This window comes from Megalopta genalis, chromosome 4 (assembly GCF_051020955.1).
Source record: "Megalopta genalis isolate 19385.01 chromosome 4, iyMegGena1_principal, whole genome shotgun sequence".
Taxonomy (NCBI): Eukaryota; Metazoa; Arthropoda; class Insecta; order Hymenoptera; family Halictidae; genus Megalopta; species Megalopta genalis.
In genome coordinates this window covers 9,418,714-9,441,851 of record NC_135016.1, presented here as the reverse complement: position 1 = coordinate 9,441,851, position 23,138 = coordinate 9,418,714, and the positions used below count along the sequence as shown (strand labels likewise).

The 23,138-nt window shown below is 44.3% G+C and overlaps 1 protein-coding gene across 1 annotated transcript in view; it reads right to left on the bottom strand.

Moving 5' to 3' along the window:
• Positions 1-2,257: 2,257 nt before the first annotated feature.
• Positions 2,258-23,138, bottom strand: part of LOC117225294 (uncharacterized) — a 36,237-nt gene continuing 15,356 nt past the window's right edge. Inside the window, exon 5 of the mRNA XM_033478749.2 lies at positions 2,258-3,834. Coding sequence (XP_033334640.1) covers positions 3,578-3,834 — 257 coding nt within the window. The 3' untranslated portion in view covers positions 2,258-3,577. The remainder of the gene's footprint in view (positions 3,835-23,138) is intronic.

Sequence of the window (23,138 nt, the reverse complement as noted above, 5' to 3'; positions counted from 1 at the left end):
AGACACGATTTAAGCGGCAGCGTGCCCGCCACCCCCGCGACTCCCCATATCAATTAATCTTACCCAGAATGCAATAACTGTCCAATCTGCCCCCGTGGCTGCGTCATGGTGTCGTGCAGTCAGTGCCGTAACGCTCTCTCTGTTCCGGCATCCTCGTCCAACCACCGCGGCCGTTCGTCTTTCTCTCGTCTCTCCGTCGTTTTTCCTCCGCCAGCCTCTCCCCCGCCCCCACCCGGATGTCCTCCGTCGAGGACGTTCTCGCGAGGTCCTTGGAACGAGGCACGCCGGGAAATCTCACGTCGAGGCCCTGCCATACCCGGCTCTCGCCGAAATAATGAGAACTGCACGGACTAACCGAGTGGACGGGGGCGCGCGGGGGCCGGGGGGCGGCGCAGACGAACGAAACTCGCCGGAAAACATATTGGACCGTTAAGGGATTCGCCGTTAAGGGTAGTCCGCTTAATTGGCACGGCAGTTTAACCCTGAATTACAACGATAGACCCGGCCAGCACGGAGGACCGTGATCCGATGCTACCAGATTCCACGTCGATGATTAATCGCGTGTACAGAAGCTGTCCTGTCGCGGATACGGTGATACGTTGCCGGCGATAATTCAGGTAATAGTAATCATTAATAATTGAGACGATCGACTGCGGATTTTATGGATCTGTTGCAATAATGGAGCAACGAAACGCAGAAGACGGCGAGGACGGAAGAATTTTGTAACACTGCACAGCGTTACTTTCACTGTACTGACATCATTAACACTAGATTTACGGAACCCGTCGAAACGACGGGTCACTAATTCTTGAATTTTAGATTATTCATATCGTAAAGATATATTTTATTCTTATTATTATATTATTATTATGTATTTTATTATATATTATTATATTATTATTATTATTATTATTATTATTATTATTATTATTATTATTGTATTATTATATATACAGTTAGTTATTCAATTTATATGTTACTTACGGCAAATATTGCAATAACACTTGTTAAAAGTCAGAATAAATATATTATTGTTACTTTTGTAAAACTAATATAAAACAGCTAGTTTTTGTGCTTAGTAAATTTAATGTTAAAGGAAGAAATACATTTTTATCTAATTTCCGTTTGACGTGAGAGATGATGATAATTCTTATCTTGCATAAAGATCTGCAGGTTAGTAATAATCACTTACCTTGGAAGGCGTCGAAGATACAAAGTCCGAAGTGGAAAGCAGTGATCTTCGCGCGCAGAATCATGTTCGTCGGATTTCATGGAATTTAGGATCGAAGATTAGGTGACAGCGTGTGCTAGTGAAAAAGTTGAGTTTCTAAGATTTTATGAAATTAAACGAGGAAGAAACGGTTCGGATATTAGACGTCGATGTCACGAGGACAATTAGGAAATAATTTTTAGAATATATTTTATTTAATTTTTATGATATAAATTTTTTGACATAGCCCTGAAGAATAAGGTATTGCATGCTAACGAAGAATTGAGGGTTCTAAGATTTTGAGACGTTAAATGAAGAGGAACCGGTTCGGATATTGGACGATGTCGTTATCAGGAAAATTAGGATTTTAGTGCTCCCTGAAAAATAAGATATTGCATGCTAATGAAATAATTGAAGGTTCCAAGATTTTAGGACATTAAATGAAGAAGAATCAATTTAGACGTTAGGCGACGACGTTAATAGGAAAATTAGGATTTTAGTGCTCCCTGAAAAATAAGATATTGCGTGCTAATGAAAAACTGAAGGTTCTAAGATTTTAGTACATTAAATAAAGAAGAATCAGTTTAGATGTTAGGCGACGACGTTAATAGGAAAATTAGGATTTTAGTGCTCCCTGAAGAATAAGATACTGCACGCTAATGAAAAATTGAACGTTCCAAGATTTTAGTACATTAAATGAAGAGGAATCGGTTCGGATATTAAGCGACGACGTTACCAAGAAAATTAAAATTTTATTGCTCCCTGAAAAATAAGATATCGCATGCTAGCGAAGAAATGCAGTTCGCACGATTCTAAGAAGCTGACCGAAGAAGAAATGGTTTGAATATTGAACAAGGACGTCGCGAGGAGAGTCGGATGCGTCGAGATTGAAGACTCGTGGTTAGAGGATTGAAATAAATTCTTTTTTATTCAAGTAACGATTATATATAAACTCCGTCGAATTGGCCCACGGCTCGATCTCCGATGAAAGAAAGAAAGGGGTATTCTTTGAACGTGCGTCGCTGAGAGAGAGAGAGAGAGAAAGAGTTACAAATGGTAACAGCATTTATTAATAATAATAATTAATAATAATAATAATGACAATAATATTAATAGCGAGTCTCTAATTACAATAATTACAATAATGATAGGTAAATGGTACAACAATAAAAACATTCGAAATAGCGAGAAAGAGAGGAAGAATACAATTACTTGGCGAGACTTACGGGGGTGGATTGTCCGGCACCCTCGTTAGAACAAATCGATCCTCTAACGCGTGTATCGTCTCTATTTATAATATTTATAGTTTCGACTTGATTCTTTTTTTTTCCAGTTGAATTATTTATACTCGTATTTATATTATGTATATATTTATACGCTTAGGCTAGGCGAGATACAGTCTATGTGCTATTTATTTACAAGGTTTCTTTTTGGTCACAGTTGCAACTTTGGGGTGAGTGATGCCCTTTCCTGAACGATAGGTGCGCGAGATATGCAAAATACAGTACGCTCCTCGTACTTCCTTTACGCGGGACGCGTCGGCGACGATCGAACGAGCCCCGCGCGAAATGTATTCACATCGAACAAAAATCCCTCCCCCCCCCCACCCTCCGAAGATTCTCGTGAAAAACCAAACACGCCGATTGCGGATCGATTAAGTACAATTTTGGAAGGCGAGCTCGATCGATCGTCGATCGCACGTGTCCCCCGTAAATCGTCTACTTAATAAGAGAAGTACAGTGATTATCGATATTTAATCAACGATCCAACACGGAGAGTAGCGCCACGAAATAAAGAAGTCCCTTCGATCGTGAACGTTCCATTCGAACGTTCCCCTTTTCCTCGTCGCCTGACCAACGATTCCGCCTGCTTGAGTATTCAAATCAGTATACACAGAGAGTAGTACACCCCGATCGTCCTCCGCTCCGCTCGTTGGAGCGTTCGCAAACGGCCACGTGAAAGGAACGAGACGCCAACGAGACGCCAAAGGAAACTCCGAGGGGTTGAGACCTGTCGATCGAATTCACGCGTAAACGCGAGAACAACGTCGGCGAGCATGAGCACGATTTCGCATGAGTCGAGAGGCTCGCCGACACTCCGCGCTCCCCAAAAGCTTTCCCGCCCGTGGAATGTACAGTTTTCCTAGAACAATCGCGCACAACCGTTTCTTACTGGTGAGAACCATTCTGGAAAGAAGAAGTGTCGGAATGTTCAAAGTTGCGCTCGAACGAGAGTCGTTAAATAATAAATACAGAGGTCCGTGCACAATTCCGTGAGGTCGCCGGCGTTTCGGCGACGTTCTTAACGGTGTCCCCCCTCGCGGAGGAGACGTTCACAGTTTCCCAAGAATGATCGCTCGCGGATCGTTCACTGCATCATCGTCGGATTGCCGTTCGGCAACGAGTTCTGCGTCGGGATCGAGCCGATCGGCGGCCGCTGGGACGCGTTCAAGTCCGCGTGCTGGGTCTCCCGATGCCTTCTCAGGTCCACCTTGCGCTGGAAAGCCCGGCCGCAGAGCTCGCAGGCGAACGGCTTGAAGCCGGTGTGCTTTCTCGAGTGCGTGATCAGGTTACTGCTCTGGGAGAACGCCTTGCCGCAGACCTGACACTTGTGCGGCTTCTCGCCTGAAACAGAAATTTCGGAACGATCGTCAGATTTATGGCGAATGGAATCGCGATTATTTTAACGCTGGCCAATCTCTGTGATCGGCCATGGATAATTGAAAGGTGGGGATGAAGCATTTTTTAAATAGTAATAATAGTATAGTATAATAGTATATACTTTAGAAATTTTGTTAGGAATAAAAAATGTTTCCATGAAACGAAATTCGTGGGACTCTGAATGCTTATTTATTAACTGTGGATCTTTGTGCGAGATCTTAATAATTTAAGACTGATATAATAATTTAAGGTCATGTTGTTAAGAAAAGCTTCATTCCCCTGGTTAGCAATTAACCATAGAATTATGTTATTGTTGCAGTGTCCTCCGAATTTTGAACACTTTTAATTGTTCTTGATATACAAAGATTCTTGCAAGTATATACTTCGAAAATTCACATCCCTCTGGGGCAGACAAAAAATTTTTTTCAGGAATAAAATCACGGTGGTTTTAAAGGGTAATGTCTCCTCTTTCTAAAGAGACCAAAAAAATCGCACTACGATTTTTTTCAGGCATTCTATAACACTTTGAGTCAAAAGTGTGCCATCGGCAGTAAGACATCCGATTCCGGTTGTTCCGATTCGAAGTACTATAACTTCGTTAAAAAAAATCGTAGAGCAATATATTTTAGCTCACCTTTAAAGGTAAAATCTCCTATTTCAAATGACCTAAATTATTCCCGTTAAAAATTTGTTCAAGCTCGTAACCGAACGCCGAGTAAAAATCGTTGTTTTCGGAAAGTTCCTCAACTTCACACAGTCATGGTGTGCTCAAAAAATTTTATTAGCGAATCAGACCATAGCGAATTGGAAGGCTGAAGTATTCCCTTTCCAACGAGCCTAAGAAGATAGTATCACGATTTTTTTATACCATTCTGCAATACTTTAAATGAAAAGTGTGCCATCGACAGTAAAATATCCGATACCAGGCGGTCACAGCTTAAAACATCATCGAAATTCAAAGTACCATAACAATGTCAAAAAAAATCGTAGAGCAATGTTTTTTAGCTGATTTTAAAGGCTGAAAACTGCGCTTTCAAACAGCATTAATTATATTCCGATACAATTTTTTTACCGTGCGTAAAAATAGTCCACTGAGTGAAAATGGTCATTTCCAAAAATTCTTCAACATGTTTGCAAAGTGTACCAAAAATAATTTCAAGTAATCCAGTGACAGTGACCTTGAAAATTGAAGTCACCTCTCCGCGATCCCTCTGCCGTCGCAATTATACAACTTAACAGTCCACCGCGTAACCGACAAAAAATTAAAAAATCGAAGGAACAATACTAAATAAATGAACGGCATCCCTTCCGGAGCAATAAATGATCTTACCCCCTCGCAATAAAAATCATCGAGCCCGATCGCCGCGAGAGACAACCGCAGTCCCATAAAGAAAGGTTCCTGGAGGCCGGTGGAGGGCCCGCGGCATCGGATCGAAATCTCTCGACCGACAGGCGAGCCATTCTCTCGCCTCAGGCTCGGCATTCTAGCGGTCAGGAGCGTTAATTCGGGAGCATCGGTGTGCTTATCCGGCATCCTGGCGCTAGCAGGTCGCGCGAATGGTACGAAGCACTCGATCCTCGGAGATACTGTTCTCAGGGTGCGGTGTTGGTGCAGAGGGTTGCGAGAGCGGGGGTGGTATCAGGGATGCGGGGCACGCCCGGTCAAGATTTCCTCCCAAGCGAGAATCTCAGCCTCCCCGGCGGCGAGGCAGAGAGAAGAGATCGCGGGGGTGGCGAGGGTGCAGCCGGATGGGGTGGTCGGATGGTGTGAGGCGGCCAGAGGTGGCTGGGGAACGGTGGGGAGCAGCCGTTCGTTTCTCCGGCGGTGGCCGCGGGTTCTGATTGGCGGACGGGGGCGGCTCCAACCCCCGTGTTTCCATGGCTACCGGCGGGATAACCCGGCGGTCGACCGTGAAAGAAAGAGAAAGACTGTTCTCCGCGGGGGTGGGAGGATCGCTCCAATGGAGAACGCGGAGCCGCGGGCGGGGGCGCCGGAGAGAAATGATTTTCCAGGGTGGAGCGGCCGAGACAGTCAATCGGATAGCCGCCGGGAAAAAGCGAGACAAAAAGGCAGCCCGAGGAAGAATTTCGTGAACGAGCGAGATGGAGCCCGATTAGGGTGGAACGACGGGGCCGCCGCGCCGCACCGAGCCGAGCCGAGCCGCGCCGCGTCGGAGCTCCAGCAATGCGAACTATGTTAGCGGAAGGCTACGGAGGCCCGTTAATGGACTCCCCTGGCCGCGCGCTCGCTACGTTTGTCCGAGAGTTTCACCCAGACACCGGCAACCTTCGCATCCCCGCGCCAGACCTCACAGGCACGAGGATCACCGTGAGGCGGTGGGTGGATCCATAAACAACTCGTTAGCCGAGCCTTCAATCTCGCCCGCCGATACTACCCGGCGATCGCCTTTGCGATTATACCCGATCGTTATCTTGATTTCTTTTCGGATAAACTGCTCGCCGTTTTGATTTTTTCCGCGTTAACGACGCTGATGTATCCTGCTACTCGTACACGATTTTTGAGGTTATAAGTACCGGGACCTAAATGCGGCTAATGTGTGTTGTTTTGTGTCACTGATGGTCGAAATTTTGATTACTATGGGCGACCTGTCTTTTTTTCTTTTTTAAATTAGAGGCGGCGGTCTTCCAGCATTAAGTGATCATAAGAAAAGTTGTTGTAGTTTAGAGACAAGAATAAGTTTAAATTTGAAATAAACATAGATAATATCTGGCAGGTATTATCGGGCGGGCGACTAGGAATAGTTTAGCGGTCGTCGCTTTGGCCACCCCTGCTTTGTGTGAAAGACAAGAATAAATTTATTTAGAACTAAGACACACACACACACACACATTCATTCAATCATTTCTTATCAGAGAGCATGTACTGTTTCATTAATTTTAGAATAAAGTATACATTTGTCCGGCACGGTAGGTTTTGTGTTAATCTGCTGTTACGACGTAACAACGTGATAAATATTTAAGTCAATAATCTATTCATTAGAACTTTAGGAAAAATGAAACGAAACCGTTCGAAATTACGTGGCCGAACAACCGGCAGGTACGAAACTAATAAATTTTGAATAAAACCTAATAAAATAGAATAAAACAGACTCGGGCATTTTTCCGCAAGGAGAAATGCACATTGAGCACATATTTATTGATTTAGCAACAATTTAGCATATAAACGAGTAGCATCGCTGTCGATCATTACATCAATTTAACATCGGTTTGTTCAGACATTCAAATTGTTACATTAGTAGTACTTGATTGATTAATTTAAAGAACCGGAAGCATCTTCCATAAAGGTTGCACCTCCTGAATCTGAATTATACATATAATTGAATTACATTATATTGAATATTTCTATCATATATTTTATAATATCTATTTCTGAAGCATTTGCAGCACAAATGATTATTAACAAAAGAGAAAAAAAAATCCAACCCGGTATTTCCTTGAATTATATCCGCGGGCCCGAGTAAATTTTCCAACGAATTGGGTTCACGGAGAGATGGTATTTTTCCAAGAGTGAAATTTCGTCGGGAGTTACGGGGACGGGGGGAGGACGGGGGGGTTGGAGAAAGAAGCCGAATTCCAGCTCGGCCGGAAACCGACTGGCGGAGCCGGGAACGGCATCGAGCAATTTGAATTTCGGACGGCGAACAACCGCAACGATTTCGGAACATTTCAAATCGAGATTCAAGGGAGGATTCAGGGTTAAGGGTGAGTCGCCAAGGGCGCGCGGCTGGAATTCGTTGGGGCCGCCGCTCGATGAAATTCCACGGAGTTCTCTGTGCCCCGGATGAAACGGCAGAATGAATAGAATTTTCGCGGCGCTTAAGCGAGAACCTGGAAAACCGTGGAGAAATGAGACCGGGGATGCGAAAGGTGCGGGCGGGAGCTGTTTGAAATTTACGCGGCCGTAAAATCAAAAACTTCCACCACGACCGAGGTTGCTTTCGATCGGAATCGGCTCTCCTCAAAAAATCTCTACGTTTATGCCAGCTGATTTTATGAAAGCGAAATCAGGGGAGCGAGTGTATTGGTTTTCGAATATTATTGGTCTTCGGGGTGCAAACATTTATTTGGAAATGGCGGAAACGGAAATTAAACGTTCAATATGACCTGGTGATTCAAGTGCTTCCGAGGAAGTGAGAAAATTTTTTTCAGAAGTGAAACTACACGGCCTAGCAAGAGGGAAGTCTCCCCATTCTAACGAGCGCGAAAACGATGTCCTACGATTTTTTGTTTCCATGTTATGGCAGTTTGAACTGGAAGTGTGTCACCATATCCGACTATCGGCGAACCTGCGCGGAAATTCAACCAAATTCAAGGTATCGTAACTTTGTTAAAAAAAATCGTAGAGCAATGTTCCTTAGCTCCATTTAAAGCGTGGAAATTCCACTTTTTATTCGTTTAAGTTAATTGGTGTCAGGAATTTTGTATCGATTGCAACTTCACGCTGAGTGAAAATGATCGTTTATTGAAAGTTTTTCACATTCGAATACTTCTCACGGGTACACAAAATTTTTCTCGCCAGTGATACCCCAATGATTTGAAAACGCAAAGTCTTCGCTTTCCAACGATATCAAAAAAATCGAGCTACGATTTTTTCTCACCGCTGTGCAACGTTTTGAATCGAAAGTGTGTCGCCAATAGAATATTCGATTCCGGTCAGCCCCACGCTCTAAAAACTCCACCAAATTCAAACTACTGTAACTTCGTTTAAAAAAATCGTAGACCGATATCTCTTAGCTCATTTTAAAGCTTGAAATCTCTGCTTTCGAACCGTCTCAGTTATTTTACGCTAACATTTTCGTATCTCGCACGACGTGTCAAAGTATTGAACCAAAGATCATGCGAACGTTCGCCTCCAGTTTGAACCCTCTTCCGATCCAGCAAGCGCCATTTTGAAAGCCGCAGGCCCTCGGCGGGGCCCTTTAAATAATCAGCGAAGCGAATTTCAGTTCGTGTAAGGACATCGAACGGAAGAAATTTCGTATCACGAGAGCTCGCGGGTGGGAGAGGCGCGGCGCGGGAGGGTCGGGACGTCTCCGGGAATTTACGTGCTCATAAAAATCAAGAACCGTTGGAGCTCTCGCACCGAGGTTGCCCTTTCCGTCTTTATCTCCCGGCGAAACCCAGCCACCGTGGCTCCCCGAGCTTCAACGTCTCTGCAAGATGCACACCAGTGCATTCCACGGAGGGCGCGGGCGCATCGAGTCCACGAAGGGGGTTGCACGTAACACGAAGACGACCGGCGTCGTTCGTGCAACTACGTGGTTCCAAAGCGAGAGGAGATCTGGTCAAAGATTTAACCGGCTGCAGTACAGATTCCGTGCTCTCAATTTTTCAACGAGCCACCGCCGAACGCAAACGAACAAACGAACGACCCTCGGAGCCCTCGGATGAGCGCCCCTGAGGTTTAAGGCGCCATTACACCCCTGCGCTGTCGGCCGACGCCCCTAAAACTATATTAAACTCCCGGAAATCTTGCGAGGGCTTCCTCTCTCTCCTTCCCTCTCTCTCTCTCTCTTTTTCTCTCTTTCTCTTTCTATCTCTCTCTCGCCGCTAATTCCCTCCCTTCTTCGCGTGCCTCGCCCCCTTGCCCACTACAAACATCATCCCCCGTGATCCTTCAACCCTCCTCCGGTTGGAAGACGACGACTCTCGAGAGCGGAAAACCAAGACGGTAGTTTGATCACTTCCGCCGTCGGGATGGACCCGCCACCGTCTCCATGTCGATCGAGCTGGAACGCCACTTTTCTTCTCTCCCGGCTCGTCGATGGTTATGGGAATGTTATTGGGGGGTTGAAAGGAGGTTCCTCCATGATTAACCAGCGCGAGGGGCCGGGCGACGAATCGGAAGTGGAAAACAATGGAGCGTTTATTTCTTTGTGAAAAATGGAACGATGGCGGCACTGCTTCGTCAACTTTCATTTTGACTTCGCAATTCACTGCGGGAGCAAGGTTATTCTTATAAAAGAAGAGTTACTTACTAAATGGGTTACTTTTTATGGAAAGTTTGTCGAGAGTTCGCCATGGATAACGATAGTTTCGATTCTTGATTTTCGACGAAAGAATCTTCGTTCGAACGGAAATCTGAAATGACTGGCTCGAATTTCTCAAGTTTTTGTGGAAAGTTTGTTGAGGGTGCCAGGATTTTGCAATGTCTGGAAAAGGGGAATTGTTATGGGTAATATGGTTGTCATGAAGCAATTTTGACCTCACGATTTTTTGTGGAAACACACAAGAGTCATGTAGACAAGTTCTTTCGAAACAATTAAAATTACTGACATAAAGGGTCGATATTTCTGTATTTTCGTTTCCTTGAAAATCATAAATGAAACTTTTATTGTGCACAAAGATCTGCAGTCTAATAATAATAGAAGTGTTTCAAGTATTCTCAAAAATATGAATTTGTAAAATAATGTCGTGTCAGACTCATTATGAAAATATCGAACATGATCCAGTAAATGCGGATATTATTCAGATGTTTTAAATCGAAACAAAATTCTACTCTTCTGTTATCAATATTTAAACGTTAAAATAAAGTTTGGCATACGATAAATAGAAGCTTTTCTCCTTTTTATTTATTCGAGACAAAGAAGTACAGCAAAATTCACCCTAATTTTCCTTCAGCTTGTAAAGAAAAATGGACAATTTGGAAAGAAAGGATACGAATATTTAAGCCTTGCACCTCGTTTTTATAATCGTTGACAATCAGAAAGTATAAAAATGAGCCACGAGGCTCGAATAATCGTATCATGTTTTCCGAAATTGTCCATTTTTGTTAACAAGCTGAAGGAAAATTGGAGAGAATTTACTGTATCAAGGAACATAGCTGTTGAAGAAACGAGTTGTATTGCAAGGGGTTAAGGGTGCAAGGTACCCTACGAGGTGTTTCTGGAAAAAGGAATTACCATGCAGCGTTCTATTTGCAGAGGAGTGGCCCAGAAGAGGGGAGGAAGGTGAACCGGACTCTGGCTGAGGCATTGATTTCCTCTCGTCTTCATCGACCACGTTCCGACCCTCTGGGGGCGTCCCTACCCTCTAACTGAAATCCTCGCGAGAGACCGGAGAAAAGAGGAAATCGAAGGAGAGAACCGTATCTCGTATTTCATATCGGGAGGGTAGGGGGTCGGCATGGATTTTCTTGCGCGTCTGCAAAGCTTCGCGTAAGCGTAACCCGCCGCGCCGATGTCAAGCGGATCTTTCCCGGCGAGCCCTGGTTCTGTCACATGAAACAGAAACAGGAATCCAGGCACTTTTAGTCGAAATCCCTTTCGCCGTTCTTTCCTCCGAATTCCGCGCGGCTCGTCCCTGAAAATCGCGATCGATCCTGGCCACAGAATTCGTCACCATTTTCGCGGCCCCTTGATTGGGCGCTTAGAAATTTAAAAACAGTTAAATCGTAGGAAAATATGTTTCACGAAAGTAGCGATTTGGGGACGAAGCTGTAACCGAGGACAGCTTCCATTTTTATTTTTGAATATCGTCATGAACTTTCTTCGATGCTAAACCTACTATCAAAAGCGACGTTCGCTTCATAAGAATGACAAGACTGAATTTATTTCGGTTTTCTGTTAAAAGTCTATGTCCGAATTAAGAAATTGATTCGTTCAATTTCTGTGACAAAGCCTTTACAGTGTCAACAACTTCGACACTTTTATGCCGATATTTTTTCAGTGGCCACAAGAAAACGGCTAACAATTACGCTGCTTTCAACATTAACGATTTTTGCTTTGCCAGTTTGTATCGATACAATCTTCCATCGAACCTTGTTCGAACAGTATAATTATCGCGATATCATTTCATGTTCGATTTAAGATCGTAAAAAATCAACGTCCATAATGTAGTTTTAATAACAACGTGCGAGTTCTTTTTCCATTTTATTTTCTCCAATATGTTTCATATTTAACCAGCACTGTAGCAATTTTCTATATTCTTCTGTATCTTGTAATAAAACGCGCATCCACGGCGTGTTCAAAGAATCTATTACACTTGAATCGAAACGTTCGAGTTTCTGCTGGATGATCCGAGAGAAATCTCCGAGTGCAAAGGATCGAATAAAAAAATATGGAACGATTTAGTTCGACCGGTAATTTCAACGTCAATTAAAACGAATTAATCCTCGATTACCAAAAGATGAAACGACAGCGCGACAATACTTTCCGGGTGCTTCTTCGAAGACAGAAAAATCAGGACGGGCTCCGCAGCGACAGGTCCATCAAAAACGTCACCGTCGAAAAACACTTTCGATTCCTTGTCGTCCCCGGCGCCGACGAGCAGCAGGCGTTCCCAGTGAACTGCTGTTACCGGTCCCGCGGGTCCGTCCGGTCCAACAACGCGGTTGTATTTACTATTTCACGGGTACACGAGTACGCTCGCTGCGTACCCGGCCTCCATCGGGTGTGAAGTGGTCCAGGCGACGGCTAAAAGGCCAACACGGGGGACGCGTTGTCGACACACAACTACAACGAACCGTGTAAGCGTTTTACATGCCGCCGCGTAACGACACGGTTACATCGTTTCCACGCCGATACCGTTAGAAGGGTGGACCAACGATGGCCTGGCCGGATATCCCGGGGCCGGCGACGACAAGAGCACAGCCCTGGGAATTTGCGGCGGTCGACGCTGCAACTGGAAATGTTTTGCTCGGTACTGATATTCCGGCCTGACGACGGAACGCCTGGTAAACACGGAAAAATCGGGGGTGCCGTTCCCGCCGATGAAAAATATTCCAGCGAAAATATTCGGAAATTGTTTCTGTCCAATATCGAACGCCGGCACGAACCGACGAATTTTTTATCGACGGATAATTAGAGTTGGCGCCGTTTTCTCAGGGAGCGGCGGAAGACAAATTTGTTTCGGTGACTACAGATTCGCACGGAATTCGTGATTATTTAACTAAATGCGACAGACGCAAATTTAGCTAGTTTAACAACGATTGGTCGATCGAATGGCGTTCGTTGAGACGGATAATCGGCGTAAGTTTTGGTACAATTTTTTAAAGATTACAGCGCGAGGAAAATTTATTTTGCTAGCTGAAAAGTTCTACAAAGTTTGTGTTACGAGGGTAGAATAACACCGAGCTGTATAACTACAAATATGCACGTAAAACAGGCACAAACGATCGTTCATATTTTGGCGATTCTGCTAACAATAAGCGATTCTAATTAAGCAAATCTTATTAATCGATGAAACTCCATTCATAGAAGCTGAAAGATCGCAGCGCGAGAAGAACAGATATCGGTGGCTTTCAATCCAATTTTTGATCAGCAGAAGAGGACGATGCTGAAGCTCGTCACCACGAAACAATGTCTGTATCGATCCAAAGCGACTCAGCAATCGTAACGCTAGATCGATAAAACAGCAATCAATTGAATTGTGGTAATAGGGTTTAGTGCACCAAGATAACATGAATAAATGGGAACAACGTCGATTAAACGAGCCAGTAAAAAAAATCCGTGGTTATTTACGGTCTCTACTTAGGAAAAAATTAAGATAGCGGGTAGCCATGGTTTATGATTTCCCCGGAGCAATATATCTGGTCTATCGAAGTCGAGAAAATCGAGTAATCTTTCGCTTAATCCGAGTAGAAAATCCAATCTAAGTTACAAGTATCTAAAGAGTTCTAGATCCACGTTGCGGGACACTCGGTCCGTAATCGTGCAAATGATGCAACGACGCAGATGCATTTATAACTTCGTATAGACGAGAGAAGAGACAGAGAGAGAGAGAGAGAGAGAGAGAGAGAGAGGGAGAGCCGAGGCAAGAAGGGCGATATCTGGAGAACACGAGGATATGGGAAGAAACACGATACTCGAGCTAAGTCTGTTAGCTCCTTAGTGCTCTCGGTATACCGCAGGGATCCGCAGCAATAATCCTCTCCCGGACGATCACGGCGGATGTATGGCTATTAAATTATTACGGCGTCGATCAACATTAGGAATCGTGACAAATCCGATCTTCTCTGTCCGCGCGAAGGGCCCTCGGGCTGCGGTTGTTCCCGCGTGTCCGTGTGCGCGCACCTTAATTGACAATTGTGACTCAGACGACTTTGTCTTATCCGCCTATTGAGATTGCCCGATAGAAGCCATTAATAACGAGCCCCTTATCGATACGAATTACAAGACCGGCTCTGAAATTGCGCTCGGTTAAATCGGATCGACGTCTAACGTCAGATAAAATAGATACGCGTTCAGTCACGGCCCACGACGAGAAACCGCCAAACGGTCGAGATAACGGAAATCAAGACTCCTAATACTTTAAGCTAATATTCAATTCGACGAACCGTACATTTCCATTCGATGGCTGCTAGAAAAACAACCGGATTAAGCGTAACGTGCAGAATTCGAATGGTATATCGAATAATTAAAAGCTGCGCTGCTGTTTCAGGGAGCGGAATCTGAAACGAATTCGTGACAAGTAATGGAACAACAATGTTCTCTTGATCTTCGTCAACCCTCGAGCGACTACTGAGACATCTATAGCACAAAATGTTGGTGATTGTTCGAATAAATGATCAAAAATTGATCGCCGAAAATTATTGTAATTCCAAATTTATTGAATCAAATTGATATAAAAATAACCTTGGCTGCAATCATCCCTTAAGTGGCAACCGGCCCTCCCGCAACCCTGTACAAATTTATCTCGATGGCAATTTAATTTTGCATTCCTTTCCAGCACGCGAAAACTGATCTTCATTTACCAATTCGCTGAAACGAATATCAAATATATTCATTAAATTGTTGCAATTTAAAATGCATTAATTGATCAGTATTTATCATTTCGCCGAAAGTTAATTCCAAATTTATTCGAATCAAATTAATACAAAAATAACCTCGACTGCAATCATCCCTTAAGTGGCAATTGGCACTCCCGCAACCCTGTTACAAATTTATCTCGATAGCAATTTAATTTTGCATTCCTTTCCAGCACCCGAAAACTAATATTCATTTACCAATTCGCAGAAACGAATATCAAATATCTTCATTCAATCGTTGCAATTTAAAATGCACTCCGTTCATCTCTCGAAATCACCAACATCTTAATCACCGTCGAGTTGCATTCATGAAACGAGGGGTTGCCCTGGAAGTTCCCAGCGATTCAGGGATGCGAGGGAAGCCCAGCGTCTTCCAGCCCCAAAATCTTTTTCCGAAAGTCTCGCGAAACATTTCTGATGAAGCTTGCTAATTAAAACCGAGCAAAAAGATTTCGCGCGGCGACGACCGTTCTTTTTGTCGGCGCGGTGCAACGAGGAACACGGATGTGCCGATGCAACGGAGTCCGCGTTCTGGCTGCAGTTAATTTCATCCCCCGACCCGCGCGAGGCGTGGGCTGGAGGCAGGGTGGTTACGCGGATAGGTGGAGAAGCGAAAAAGGAGGATATATAGGGGGATGAGTGGCGAGATATGGCGGTGTAGAAGGGGGCGGCGGACGAATGGAAGGGGTTGACGTGCTTCTGGCATGTCGATATCCCTGGAAATTTAATCATGCCGCTTCACTATGAACACTATGCGCCGCTCGCCGCTATATGGATATGATGCCTTGCTACCCGTGGAACGTTATACCGGCGAATTTGCATGTTTAATGCCGTATCGGTTGCTTATGCCGCTCACCGGCGTGACATTAAATATAACGCCGCATAGTCTAACGAACAAGGAGGATATCCACCCTATTTACATCTCCGGGGGCGGTTCGCGTTTGCATCCGACTACGGGATCCCAGCCCACGCTGATGGATCGCCTCGTCGAACTCTCTCTCTCTCTCTCTCTCTCTCTCTCTCTCTCTCTCTCTCTCTCTCTCTCTCTCTCTCTCTCCCTCTCTCTCACTCTCTTTTTCTCGCGCTCTCCGCTCTTGTCAATTCAATTTGACTATTTTCTTTCTTCGCCGCGGTGCCCCGAGTATCAAATTTGCCTGAATAATCATTTTTCTTTACCGCCGCGGAATTTAAAGAGCAATGGAAATTGGAGGCGAAGCAGAAAAATGCCGGAGACGGATAGCTGCAATTTTTCCTGCACCACTGTATCCGCTACTGATTCTGCGGATCAGAATCTACATTTTTCTTTTGTAAAAATTCGGGAGATTCGAGCAAAATCTATTGATATTTTTCTTCAATAAAAATTGGGGAGATTCGATCGGAATCTACGTCTCTTTTTTTAAAAATTGGGGAGATTCGATCGGAGTCTTGGTCTCTTTTTTAAACATTGGGGAGATTCGATCGGAATCTACATCTCTTTTCTTTTAAATTGTGGAGATTCGACATGTCGTTTCACCCTTTCACGACGAAGCTTAATGAGAGACTTTGAGAATCGTTGTTGTACAATGTGTACTGATATTTTTCACAACTATCTTTAGCTCTTTACAGTACCATCAGCACAGTTGAAACGATTAGAAGTTTCTCGATTGTAATGATTTCTTGTAAGAAAGGGAAAATTAATATTTATCGTGTACCTACATTTCCTTCAGTATTTAAGTATTGATATCGAGGGAACAGAATTTTATTCCAACTTTTCAGACAAAATTTTAGTATGTGGGAATTTGGTGAGAGTTTAAGAACGAAATAACATTCATAATTCCGATAAAGTGTCACTGAGTATCGTCTAAATAATGCTTTAAAGAAAAGATGCCAGAACATTAGAAATAATTAGGCTCTTTGAATATCGATGAAAGACTGTGTTGACATCGATTTTATCAAATTAAAAATTGTCGATTTCGAAAGTACCACAATTATCAGCAGTAATCGGACTCTGTCTAACAAATAGACTGCAGGTCATTCTGCAAAATAAAAATTGTCTGCACTAATTGTAAAATAGGAACTACACAGATATCTATTTCGATCCTCAATTACGTCAATGATATGAAAACAACCAGTGTTTTTAAATTCGTTAAATGTTACTGCAGTTCCGCAATTAATCTATTCACTTTTATCATAAACACATAAAATCCGCAGTCTAGTAACAAATTCGAATTATTCTGTCTACAGAATTGCACTAAGAAGTACAGTCAATTCTCCGTAATAAACGCTCAGATTGATGTACAAAAATGAACAATTTGCGAAAAAGATAAACGATTATTCGAGTCCTGCGGCTCGTTCATATAATTACCGATTGTCAACAACTGTAAAAACGAGCCGCAAGAATAATCGTACCTCCTCTTCCCAAATTGTCCATTTTTGCGTACAAGCTGAGGGACAATTACGGAGAATTTAACTGTACGACGTTGAAAGATCCGTGGACATCTAGGTCCAAAAGAGTTGCAAAGGGATCCGCCGCCGTAGATGCTCTAGGCCACGAGTGTCTGTCCGTGAACTATTATTTCGCCATCGGGAGGTCTGCGTGGGCGTCGCTAACGAGCCGTGAAGACGCAAGCGGGACGAAAGACGGGACGCAACGGAGGGAAAGCCGAGGTGGGGGTCCTGCGAGCATGTCGCGAAGTTTAAACAGCTTAGAGGGATGTTGCGGCGCCCCCGATGCTCGGGGCGCCAAGTCAGCCGGAAACCTCTAATAGCCCTGTCTCGTCTACATACAAAAGGAGGGAGTGAACCGCTCGGGGAGAGGCAAGGGGGGCGGGCCACAGACGCAGATAGAGTCCACAGGCAGCGAACGCGGCCACAAAGGTGGCTGTATAGGTTGCACGGTTGTATCTCGCCGGGTATACGATAACCGCACCCTCGAGGTGAGTTTGAGGGAGACGTTCGGCCAGGTATCCCTGCATTAGAGCCACCGCTAAATTCATAATACGCCGCCGGTCCGCGTACCGTATCTCTTTCGTGTTTATAGAGCTGTCCCGCGTTGTCCCTCCCGAACCGCAAACTGGCGAACGGTCTATCTTCTCGGGGAACAGTTGTCAAACAATCCTATGATCCCCCGAGATCGAACCTGAGATCTTGATTCCGACGATTTTCCTCCGATATATCGGACGCTTTGTAACCTGCGCTGCAATGTTTCGACGTAACTAAATCGAAAATAACGACGCGCGTGTGTTTCAAATTTTGCTTTGATTCGGATGATCGATTATCAAATACTCTACTGCGATTTATGATTGATTCGATCTATGGTTTCCTACTCACTTTCTGTCACGCTGTGGATTTTGTGCACACGTCGCAACTTCGATCTTCTAAAACACGGCGTGGAAAAATGATTAGGATAACTGATTTTCCTTCGCTTCGCAATTTTTTATCGCTTATTTTCCACAGTCAAACTGTATGAGATTTAATTAAACTGCGGATTGTATGCATTTATAGCATGCACGATCTTCCAGAATTCGGCACGAAAGAATGATCGGAGTGGTTTTACCTCATTTTACAATCGTTTCCATACCGCCTATCGAATTCCATAAGATATAAATAAACTACGGTTTTTGTGTTCTTATAGCATTTTTGATCTTCTAAAACTGGGCGTAGCATAATGTTTCGATACAATGACTTCCTCACATTCCACAATAGCTTCCATCCATATTTATCTTCCATACACTACACCAGAGTCTACAAGATAAAACTAAACTACTGATTTACACGTACCTACAGCATTTGTTATCTTCGGGATCAGAGTACACAAAAATGTGTAGACAGAATTCAGCAAGATTTTGATCTTCTTTAGAATACGTAGGCGGCTTCAACATAAACTAATTCATAAAAATGTATATAGCAAATTCTCTCTAATCGACGCTGAGATTGTACACAAAAATGGACGATTTCGGAATAGGATTTTCAAGAGGATCTTCGAGAGGATTGTCAACAACTATAAAAACGAGGCGCAAGGCTCGAATAATCGCATCTCCTCCTCCCAAATTGCCCATTTTTGTGCGCAATTCGAGTCAATCGATTAGAGAGAATTCACTGTATTTGCATAAAGACAGATACGGTCGCGAGCGATCATCGTGATTTCGAAAACATCCGTGAACGGAGATCGATTTTATGGAGAACCGGTGCCGTCGGTAAACGTAGAACTAAAAGCTACGGCACGGCGATCATCCGGTTTGCGCAAGAATTCCGAAATAGGATGGCGGATGTTCTCTAGCGTTTTCCCGGACGTCGAATCGCGCAGGTTCGTCCGTTCGATCGGAATAAAACCCCGGAACGTGGTACGAACGCCCCAAGAAATCGCGTACGGGCAAATCGATGACGATTTACGACGAGCGTGATTGAACCACTAAAAAGGCGAGCCATCTCGTTGCAGAGTGAACCGCGCAGCATCTACGGCTACGTAAACATCCAGCCTATATGGGCTCGTCTCTACGTGATGAGATCGGAAAGTATACAGACGAACCCCCACGGTCTTCTGCACCCCCATCGATGGTTACTTCGCCACCGACAGTGGACAGGTTGTGTTTATCGTGAAAACACGATAGCTGGCCGATGTTGTGCGTCCGCTCGTGTTGGAGGACGCGTGTGTGTTTAAGGGCGTGTGCAGCTTGCAGTCCGCCGATACACGAGGCAGAAAGACGTCGGTTTTGATCGATAACATTTCCCTTTAATCACAAATCCTGACGCCGCCACCATACGGACGGGGTTCGCCAAACTTTGGCCAACATTCGCGGTTCCTCGCAGAATACAGTAAATTCTCCCTAATTTTTCTTCAGCTTGTAAACAGAAATGGACAATTTGGGAAGTGGAGATACGATTATTCGGGCCTCGCGGCTCATTTTTATAGCTGCCGATTGTCAACAATTGTATAAACGAGGTAATGTCAAGGTTATTATATGATCGTGCCTCCTCTTCCCAAATTGTTCATTTTAGTTTACAAGCTGAAGGAAAATTGGGGAGAATTGCTGTACTTTTTACAAGCTATTTCAATCCCTCGACGAAGATGTCTCGAATCTTGTGCTTTTATGTCACTGAATACAAAATATAATACTCTAGTCCATGTTGACTATTTATAGATTAATTATATAGATCTAGGTTATGTCGAATAATATAGATTAATTCGAGATATAGCAGTATGTTGGAATTAGAAGGTCTGAATTAGAAAATCAGTTGCTGCATGGTGTAAAAAAAGGTATCTACACAAGACTCTTTTCCCCCGAAACTAAAATATCCGAGTTCCCAGCAATCGCATAATCTAAAAAGCAGCCATCTTGCTCAACTAGTTTGTGTTGCCAGAAACTCGTAGATTAATTTCCGATTGAAGCATAGAAGTGTGATAAAACTGGAAAGTCTAACCAAGTCACCAAACCTTATGAAAATTTTAGGGTATCTAAACAAGACTGAATACCCTGTCTCCCCTCGGAACTAAAAAGTCTGAGTTCTCAGTAGTCGCAGAGTCTCAAAAGCAGCCATCTTGCTCAACTAGTTTTTGTTGCCAGAAGCGTAGATTAATTTCCAATTGAAGCACAGAAGTATGATAAAACTGCAAAGTCTAACCAAGTCACCAAATCTCGTGAAAATTTTCAGGGTATCTAAACAATACCGGATACCCCCTCGAAACTAAAAAGTTCGAGTCCCCAGCAGGTCGCAGAGTCCCGAAACCTGTCTCACAGTCAACTAGTTCAATTAAAATCGTGGCTGATCGGGCGCACCCCCTGCCTCTCCGACGAGAGTAAATCCCCGAGCACGGAGTTGGCGTGCGTACGTGCGTCAAGCAGTAAACCGAGGGTGTTCTGGGACTGGGCTGCTAATGATAATCAGTCCTCTCTTTTCAGTCCCCCCCCCCGCCCGCCCCCGTTCGTTGTTCCCTTCGTCGTGAGCACGGGCCATGTGCAATAAGGGTGCGGCACCGTCGGATTCCCCGGGGACCGGCATGGCGTAACGTAAAATCATTATTAGGTAGGTAGCTAGGTGGTTGCTGGTGCACACGAGGGGCGGCGCGGTCAGGGGTCGCAAAGGGGGGCGGCGAAGGGGGTTGAAGCGGCGCTTACGGGGTTGGGAAGTGCGGGAATAAGAGCTCTGCAAATATTGTTCGTGCGCGAGCCAGCAGCCGGAATAGCTGCGAGGGGACGAGGCGTTACTTCGCGTTACCTTCGCAGTTAGGTGCGCCTTTCGGGGGTGCGACGAGTCAAGTGCACGCTTTCGGCTCGTTGCAAGGGGTTGACGAGCCTCGGTGACGTTCCGGATGAACTTTTGTCGGCGGTCCGACAAGTGGCCCTCTACGCCACCCCCAGCACCCGGCCCGCTGTCGCCCGATGAGAAAACATTCGACTTATCTGTTTCTGATCCGACCGCCGACCCGAGAAAATATTACTCTTCCCAGTTCGCCGAGTGCTCCGACAAATGGACGCGACGATTCCGAGTTTCTCTTGCTGGTTGCCAATCGGTTGGCAATTTGTCTCTTCAGGCTAGCTATCGCTCGACGACGAAAATAATGTCCGATCCTTCGGAATCGATGCAAAGCGGCAAGCTGACTATCGAGTTCGAAGATCCTCTAATTTCCAACATCGACGCGGCCCCTTTGCCTCGAAGCCAAATCAATGGGCGGTTCTCCATGGAAATCAATTGACGCGAGAAACCGAGCTTTTCGTCGAAAGTTCGGAGATACCTTCCAGGGAAATCAAAAAGATAAAGAAGGTGGAGGAGGGTATGGCCGTCCTCATTCGCAGGCAGCGCCGCACGGTGTACGGCATCGGCCGCCGGGACTCCCTGAATTTTTCATTCCCCTGAATAATGAATTAAATGTTCCGTGGCGACCCTCGAGTGGGTGGGTGCGTGAAGGTGGACAGAGGATCGTGGACGGCTGCGAGCCGGGGGTCCCATAGGTTGTTAGAAGCCTACGGAAGTGACCATCGCTTTGTATCCTCTTTCGCCGGCCGCTTCTTCGGTTGTTTCGTCGAAAGGAGAAAGGAGGGTGAAACCGAAGGGGTGGCGAATGGCAGTCGGAGAGAGGAGCAGGACGAGGAGGAGCATGGGGGAGGACAAGGTGATAATTTGATAAGACATTGGGAGGGTTGCCATGGAGACGATACAAAACCCAGACCCCTGACTAGGAACGCTACGCGGCAACCTCCTTCGGGTGTTCCTCTCGTTTCCACGGGAGAAGGAACCTGCTCCATCAGCTTGGAGACATCTAAGTGTCAAGCGTCCCAACACCGTCGCCCATTCAGCCTTGGCCACCGAAGGGACGTTGGCTCGGACAGCTCGCATAAACGTCCAACGCAAACAGGACAAACGTTTACCCAAACCTCTCGGTTCTCTCTTATTAAACTCTTCGATCGCTGCCACGATTTTTGCTGCTGCTGATTAGTTGCGAACTTGGTTACTGCTGATCTTTATGCAAAATTACGATTTTCTTCGTTTATCGTTATAGGAATCTGACGAATTCCTTTTTTCTCCAATAATTTCGGGGGGCTCGAAATAACATATAGGTATTCTTCAATTCTTATAATTTTCTTGTAATTCTTGTAATTCTTGTACTTCTTATATTTATTATAATTCTTGTAATTCTTAAAATTTTCTTACAATTTTCTTGTAATTCTTGTAATTCCTGTAATTCTTGTACTTCTTATATTTATTATAATTCTTGTAATTCTTGTAATTTTCTTATAATTTTCTTGTCATTCTTGTAATTCCTGTAATTCTTGTACTTCTTATATTTATTATAATTCTTGTAATTCTTATAATTCTCATAATTCTCATAATCCTCATTATTCTCATAATTCTTATAATTCAATTATTTTAACACTAAACCTATCAAGCAGTAATACTAACTGGCATGTACTGCTTCACAAAAGCGAGAAGACCGAATTTATTTCGAATTTGTAAAGTTTTTATTATAAAACTTGCTCCAATAATATAACTTATTCAAGCGTTTTCCACGAAAGAGTCTCGGAACTTTGCAGAATTGCAAAATAAGAAAGCGGTCACTTTGACCGCGGTAGGTTTAGTGTTAAATTGCGTCTAATTACGTTTGCCGCGGATGTATACGATCCAGAATTACCGATGAAAATACTGCGGATCTGTGTGCGAAATAAAAATTGTCAAAATCATAACAGTCCTTTAAAATCGAGGATCAATAAATGGAAGTTTCTTTAAAAAAAAAATACACCACAAAAGCGACTGCAATTTCGTTCGTACTTCAATAAAATATTTCGATTAATATCGTCTCACAACTTCTTCTGAAGTTGTTATTTAAAAGAAATTTATTGAGCTCTTTTTTCATGCAGCACAATAAAGGTATAACATCCGCAGCCCACAGCCAAAGCTTCCCACGATCGTACGAATAATTTTCATGATCGAAAAGCACTCGAAGTAACTCGAGACGCTGTACTTCGGCAGAAAATAGAAATCCATACGCGAGATATTTATTTCTGGGGGGGGGGGGCGTAGGGCC